The following is a 7,832-nucleotide window of genomic DNA, read 5'->3' on the forward strand; positions in this document are numbered from 1 at the left end:
TGGGAAACTATGCACCCACCAGAAAATCAGAGAAAGTAGGTGACCAGGGTTCAGGAAGGTAAGCAGGGACTCAGCTATTCTTCCTTTCTCCAGTAAACATCCCATCTGGGTTCTACCTGACTGCTTCGATTCTTTGCATATAGATGGAGGGAACAATAACTGGGTTATACAGCATGGCAGGCAGGCAGGCAGGATTCAGGATGTAGTTTATAAAGCTCCCCAAAGTAAGTTCCAGGCCTCCCATTCCTACTCAGTAAGGATCACTATGCAACTAACAGGTGAGCAGTCGCAACTTTCCTGGACACCAGCGCCAGGTGCAAAGAAAAACACCTCTCTTGTTTTCCAATAGACAAACTCTATTTACAGAGCCGTGTTAATCCACCCAACCAAGAACTTAAAGCACCAGAGATCCTGTTTTGTTTTTTAATTTAAAACTTTCAGAAAATGTGTGGTGGTAAAAGTTTTGTGACTGTATTCACAAAGTTTTGTGTTTTATTTTCTGAATGTATTTATCTTCATTCATTCTCCATAGGGTTTTTGTTTCTCTCCATATTTTAAACATTGTTATTGTTGTTAAATTTTTATTTATTTATTTATTTTTAATTAATTTTTTTTTTTTTTTTTGAGACAGAGCCTCAAGCTGTCCCCCTGGGTAGAGTGCCGTGGCATCACAGCTCACAGTAACCTCCAACTCCTGGGCTCAAGCGAGTCTCCTGCCTCAGCCTCCCAAGTAGCTGGGACCACAGGTGCCTGCAACGCCCGGCTATTTTTTGGTTGCAGCTGTCATTGTTGTTTGGTGGGCCCGGGCTGGGGATTCAAACCCGCCACCTTAGGTGTACATGGCAGGTGCCTCAGCCACTTGAGCCATAGGCGCCGAGCCATTGTTGTTAAATTTTAAGCCTTTTTTATTTTGTGAAGGCAAAAAGTGGAAACCCAACAAACACATGTATATGTAAAAAAAAAAAAATACAGCCGGGCATTGTGGTGGGTGCCTGTAGCCCCAGCTACTTGGGAGGCTGAGGCAGGAGAATCACTTGAGCCCAGGAGCTGGAGGTTGCTGGGAGCTGTGATGCCACAGCACTCTACCCAGGGTGATAGCTGGAGGCTGTCTCAAGAAAAAGAATGATGAATCTAGAAAGAAAATCTGTTCCTAGGTAGTTTTTAAGGAACTTAGAAAAAGAAACTACCTTAAAAGTAAAGTAGAGTCATAAGGCAGACAGAATAAACATACATGTCAGTGATAACTCAGAACTGTGGGGAGAGAATGGGAAGGATCACCCACCATGGAGAAGGAAGCAGCCGCTTGCTCCAGTAACCCCACGAGTCCCGACTCCGTGAAGTACTTTCCAGAGCAGATGCCTTCTTCATCTGGAGATACCACGTCGTCTGAGACCGCTGATTCTTCTAGAACATTAGATGAAATATTCTAGGGGGAAAAACATCGAAAAGGTTGGTAAAGTGAATTAATTTCCAGCTTGGTGCTTGTGGCTCAAGTGGCTAAGGCAAGAGCCACATATACCAGAGCTGGCAGGTTCGAATCCAGCCTGGACCTGCCATACAACGACAATTGCAACCAAAAAATAGCCAGGTGTTGTGGCAGGCACCTGTGGTCCCAGCTACTCGGGAGGCTGAGGCAAGAGAATCGCTTAAGCCCAGGAGTTGGAGGTTGCTGTGAGCTGTGACACCACAGCACTCTACCCAGGGGGATAGCTTGAGGCTCTGTCTCAAAAAAAAAAAAAAAAGAAAAAGAATGAATTAATTTCCTAGCATGAAAAACGTTCAAGAAGAAATAACTGAAGATGAACTATAACTGTCAGCTTGGGTTTAAAAAAAGGAGAGTTGACAGAAAGGTAAAAGATAAATCTCCAAAAATCTGTATTTTAAAGATTACAATAAAATGAAAACACTATTGCTAGATAAATTTCCCTTAATAAAAAGTTATAAAAAAGAGAATTAAGAAAAACCATGGGCTAAAGAAAATAGTGATGTGACATAAGATATATAAGGAGACTTAAATCGTCTTTCTTTTTTATTTAATTGATCTTCTCAAAAATATCTGTAAGAGAAAGTAAAGTACAAAAAATGGTCTCTTGGCTTATCTAATACACATTCAGTTAGTGAAAAAACTCAGATACAGTAAAAGCTCTCTTACCCAATGAGGTTGGAATCAGCCATTATTTATAAAAAAGAAATGATATATACATACTTATTTTATAAATGTTTAACCTAAACATTTATAGTAGATGTACACTCATTTATCAACTTTTTTTTTGACAGAGTCTCACTATGTCACCCTGGGTAGAGTGCCGTGGTGTCACAGCCTCAAACTCTTTGGCTTAGGCGATTCTCTTGCCTCAGCCTCCCAGGAGCTGGGACTACACGCACCAGCCACAACACCAGGCTATTTTTTGGTTGTAGTTGTCATTGCTGTTTGGCAGGCCTGGCCGGGTTCAAACTCGCCAGCCCTGGTGTATGTGGCCGGCGTCCTAGCCGCTTGAGCGACAGGCACCTAGCCCATTTATCAACTTTTCTGAAGTAGGTCTAAGGCAGTGCTTCTCAACTTTCTAGTGCCGCACCCGTTAATACAGTTCCTGTGGGTCGTGACCCACAGGTGGAGAACTGGTGGCCTAAGGCCTTTTCTTTTTCTATGGGTCTCCAGATCAGAGTTCTATATAATCTCTTTTGAGAAAATACCCATAATACAACCTTCTTTTAAGACTTTCAGTTTTGGTTTCTTTAAAGTAGAATAAAAAGGGCAGTGCCTGTGGGTCAAAGGAGTAGGGCGGTGGCCCCATATACTGGAGGTGGTGAGTTAAACCCAGCCCTGGCCAAAAACTGCAAATAAACAAATAAATAAAATAGAACAAAAATTTGAACTTAAAAGACTGTCAAATTACCCTAGAAGCTTAGGAGCTTCCCCCCCAGCCATTTATTTGTCTGGTCCAAAATTAATTCAACAGCAATCGTTTGGCAGACTCATCTTTATTCAGTCTTTGCAACACATTCAGCTTAGTTTACAGAGAAACAATAATCTTCTTTCTATATTCTAATATCATCAGAAGACATAATATTTCTCATATCTCAATTCTGATAATAGGTTTTGGAGAAAAACAAAGCATAACTAACTCTTGGTAGGCAAAGAATTCAGCTCCTGAGTCAGAGGTTTGCACCATGTTACACTTTAGCCGGGAAACGGAGAGTGCTGGTCTACCTGGTGTGTTAGGTACAAACCAAGTAGGAGTTTCTACTGAATTCTGAGTCTCCATATTTTGAGCATATTTTCACAGATGCTAAAATCTATAACTGATTACAAAGCAGTAAAGACGAAAAGAATAAATACACATAGCACTGAAAATTCAAAGATTAAGAAACTGTGGCAAGAGAATTGATAAGAAAAATTCTTTAAAAATGTATTCACGACAATGATAGCGAAATGTTATTTCACCTTGTACAGCTCTGGCTTAGGTCATTAAGTTTTTCTTACAAACCGTAAGAATCTAAACCCTAGCGAGACTAGGCCGACACCAGAAAAGGACAAGCCCTGACGTGATGTACGTTCTGCAGATTCCTACCTGGAACGTCACGCACCCCACAGGCAGGTACTTCCGGTCCTCCAGCATGCTCAAGTACTCAGCCACAAGCGCTGCGGAGTGGACCAGGCACTGGGCGGCCTCGGCGTGGTTGCTCCTTTCCGAGTGTTTGCCGGCCATGTTCTGCAACCAGGTCAATCGCAGATCTGGAGAGGTCTGGTAACCCTTAGCAATTCTAATTAGGAAAGAAATTCTCAATTAGCATATGCTTCCCAAGCTGGGAGAGAGTTTAGATGGCTTGCTCAGAGTTTCCTAGGCAGGTTTCTGCCGTATGAAAATGTGTATCTTTACAGAAACAGATGTGACCTGAAGGATTGTCCATTCCTTTAGCTGGGAGGCAGGAGCAAAGACAGACCTGCCATATTAAAATCTGGCAACTAAGGAAACAATCAGTGAGGGGAAAAGTACGGGAATTTATGTGCTCATTACAGAAGTTTTATACTCAAGGAAAAAAAGAAGACCTAGAAAGGGTGGTTTCATTGTATTACTTTAAAGAGAACAGAATTTTTTTTTTATTTGTACCTTTAATCACCTCCAAAATTATAAAAAGGAAGGGTTATATGGAAAAGGAAAATTCTTAAGTTTTACTCTTATCTCAATTAAGGTATAAAAGGAGTAACAGATTGTTCAAAATGTTCTCTATACATACTGTCCTTCAGTCATGCCAATATTAAAAGTCAGGCAATTGATGTTGTAGTAAAATAGACTGATTCTTACATTTAGAATACAGGTCTTGGGGCCAGCGTGGTGATTCACACTTATAATCCTAGCACTCTGGGAGGCCAAGGTAGGAGGCTCCCTTGAGCCCAGATTTCAAGATGAACAAGGCTGGGTACAGAGGATCTTGTCTGTAATCCCAGCACTCTGAGAGGCCAAGGTGGGTGGATGGCTGGAGCTCAGGAGTTCGAGACCAACCTGAGCAGATGCAAGATCCTCTCTCTTCTAAAAAATAGAAAATCTAGCCAGGCGTGGTGGGCGCCTGTAGTCCTAGCTACTCAGGAGGCTGAGGCAGGGGGATGGCTTGAACCTGGGACTTTGAGGTTGCTGTGAGCTGTGACACCACGGCACTCTACCCAGGGTGTCTCAAAAAAAAAAAAAAAGTGCATTTTGGCTTTCAGAACCATGACAGAAATCACTTAAATTTTTGTATGTTTAATTTTTTCAGCTAATGTTCTCCCTATTTTACTAAGCCCACTGAATAAAGTATAAGTTTGTCAAACGAATGCTACCTGTACATTAGATCAATCAGCATCTCAGGGTCCTCCTGGTGCTCCTTCATCTTCACAGTATCAGAAAGGATCATATGGAGATTGAAAACCAGATCTTGGACCTGCAGCAGAGAATGATACAAAAAACATTCTTGAACTGTCCTTCATTCACAATCACTAAATCAATTTGGGAGATATTTCAGATAAACATCTGAAGATTTCAACAAATTATACAATACTGATGTAGTTCTGCAGAGGGTATGAGTGCCGGCGTGCTGAGTGAGGGTGGTAAGCCTCATAGAAACTCAGCAGCCTGAGCCTTTATGCCTGGAAACTAGCAGCACTATTAGCAGGAATAAAACACAGGGATATGGGAAATATAAGAGAACAAAAGGAAATTTCCTATGTTTCTGATTTTACTGAAAGTTATTTGCAAACACTAGTTTTTATTTATTTATTTATTTATTTATTTTTTGAGACAGAACCTCAAGCTGTCGCCCTGGGTAGAGTTGCCATGGCATCACGCTCACAGCAACCTCCAACTCCCGGGCTCAAGTGATTCTCCTGCCTCTGCCTCCCAAGTAGCTGGAACTACAGGTGCCTGCTGCAACGCCCGGCTACTTTTTGGTTGCAGCCGACATTGTTGTTGGTGGGCATGGGCTGGATTCGAACCCGCCAGCTCAGATGTACGCAGCTGGTGCCTTAGCTGCTTGAGCCACAGGCGCAGAGCCCAAACACTAGTTTTTAAAAGCAAATTACTGTTTGCTTAATAAGAGGGAATAATGTGTCACCATCAAACTGTCTATATTGACTAAGTCCACTGTCCTACTTGTTACCAATGTACAGAATTAAACATCAATGATATTAACTATTCTAAAAAAGAAGGGAAGCTTAATAAAACACAAAGATGCAGTCCTATCCATGGCAATGATATGTTGACTAAAGAGAAATAAAGGATCCTTCTGCAAAATCAACGTTTGATTTAACAATCTGGAAAGTGCCCGTTTAATAAGCCTATTCCAATGAACAGGAAAGCAGCATTTCTGACCTGATCAGGAAATGTCGTTTCCCTCAGTTCCAGATCTTCCTCAGCGTACGTCAATATCGTCTTCAGAGAACGCCTCAAGAATTCCTCGTTAAAATTTTGAGATGTGCCCACCAAGGATGACAGTGACATTGTTACCTGCATTTTAACTCTGGCGAAGTTCTGCAACAGAGAAATTGTCAGGCCACTATTTAACACAGGAAAGCTTAAAGGAGAAAGTCTGCTTTCTTTCCTTGCTAAAACAGTATTTAGTGACAAAATACCATTCTGAGCAAAACTTTTTTCAGGAAAGTAACGAGATATTCATATTGAAATTTTGTTTTAGAAAGAACATAAAACCTAGAATTTTACTGTGAATAATAGGGCTCAAAAAAGTATTTAAAAAGTCACGTGGGGCGGTGCCTGTGGCTCAAGGAGCAGAGTGCCGGCCCAATATACTAGAGGTGGCAGGTTCAAACCCAGCCCCAGCCAAAAACTGCAAAAAAAAAAAAAGTCACATGTTAGAATTGCATGAGACATTATCAGAGCTGGGTGGCCTATAATCCCAGAGACTTGGGAGGCTGAGGGGGCATCAATGCTCGAGGCCAGGAGTTCAAGACATGCCTGGGCAACACAGGGAGACCTTGACTCTGAAAGAAAAAAAAGAGGAAGAAGGAAAATTAGCCAGGCCTGCTGGCATGTGTCTATACTCAGGAGTCTGGGGAAGGAGGATCGCTTGAGCCCAGGAGCTCAGGGCTGCGGTGAGCTATGATTACGTCACAGTCTAGCCTGGGATACATAAAGTGAGAGATCCTGTAGCCAAAAAAAAAAAAAAAAAGTTGTGCCTAGGCCTTTACATTTATCTATTAAGAAGTTCAGGAGGTCAGACAATATTACCTGGTCCTAGAAAAAGTGCTACATAAGTCACGGGTGAATGTCACCGTGGTGACCTCTGAGGTGCTCCCCTGTGAAGTGAGGCACTGAAGCCAAGGCCTCGTCCACCCTTCAAAGCACTTTCCCTAGGACCAGTTTGAGAACTTTAATGTCAGATCTTGTATAATGACAGTTCTAATGGCCAGAAAAAGATTTCCAAAACTGCTTTGAAGAGCGAACTAGGCACTGGCCTATGTGCTAATTTCCCAAGGGGAGCACCCTGACGGCTAGGGGAGCACTCAGATGGTGAGGGGAGCACTCTGACAGTTTAAAACTACCTATTCTTTTTTAGAGGCACTACCTGATACTAATCTTATATTATTAGTACTATTCTTTTAAAGAGAGGGATGGGGTTTGGTATGTTGCCCAGGCCAGATGTGAACTTCTGGGCGCGAGCAACCTCCCAGCACACGTGTCCTGAGGAACTTCCCACAGATGATCCCACCTGCTCTACACTGAGTTAACAGAAAGGTAAGAAACTTAATGGAAAACTGTCATGAAACAGATAAAAATCCTAACGAAATATTTTGACTTAAATTATAAAAGCTTACAGAGACATTACCTTTAGTAAGAAAAATAAAGCAGAAATACAGAAACTCAAGGAAAAAAGAGTAAGAATCGGAGAGCAATCACACAAAATAGGAGATCACCTGTGAGCTGGCACGAGAAATGTTTTACTTGAAAAAGAAATAGAAAAAAACCCCAGACATTAAGATGAAATTTTAAAAAATGTTAAAAAGAAGAAAGGAAAGTGATAGGTAAAATGTAAAGTAAAAAAGATTCAACATTTACGTAATGGTACTTGGCAAAGAAACCTCAAACACTGGAAAAGACAAATATTTGATTTTATACTCAAGAAAACTTTCTAAAATAAATGAACTGAACATATATATCATGTGTCTGAGAAAATCAACAAAAATCAGTCAACATCAAGACATATTCTAGGAAAGGTATTTAATTTTAAATATAAAGAGAGAATTTCATAAACAGCTAGGAAAAAAACATTATTTAAAATAAAAAAAATCAGTCTATGTTCAGATATCTACAACTTTTTTTGCCGTTTTTTTTTTTTTTTTT

At 41.0% G+C, this 7,832-nt stretch overlaps 1 protein-coding gene across 1 annotated transcript in view; it reads right to left on the reverse strand.

Moving 5' to 3' along the window:
• The window catches only part of DOCK7 (dedicator of cytokinesis 7), a 227,951-nt gene that overhangs the window by 57,408 nt on the left and 162,711 nt on the right, over positions 1 to 7,832 (reverse strand). The window contains exons 34-37 of the mRNA XM_023515104.1: positions 5,847 to 6,005; positions 4,820 to 4,920; positions 3,573 to 3,765; positions 1,283 to 1,426 (exon numbers count right to left, since the gene is read on the reverse strand). Of these exons, the coding sequence (XP_023370872.1) occupies positions 1,283 to 1,426; positions 3,573 to 3,765; positions 4,820 to 4,920; positions 5,847 to 6,005 (597 nt within the window). The remainder of the gene's footprint in view (positions 1 to 1,282; positions 1,427 to 3,572; positions 3,766 to 4,819; positions 4,921 to 5,846; positions 6,006 to 7,832) is intronic.

The sequence above is a fragment of the Otolemur garnettii genome, unplaced genomic scaffold (genome assembly GCF_000181295.1).
Source record: "Otolemur garnettii isolate 467f Iridium unplaced genomic scaffold, OtoGar3 scaffold00066, whole genome shotgun sequence".
Lineage (NCBI taxonomy): Eukaryota > Metazoa > Chordata > Mammalia > Primates > Galagidae > Otolemur > Otolemur garnettii.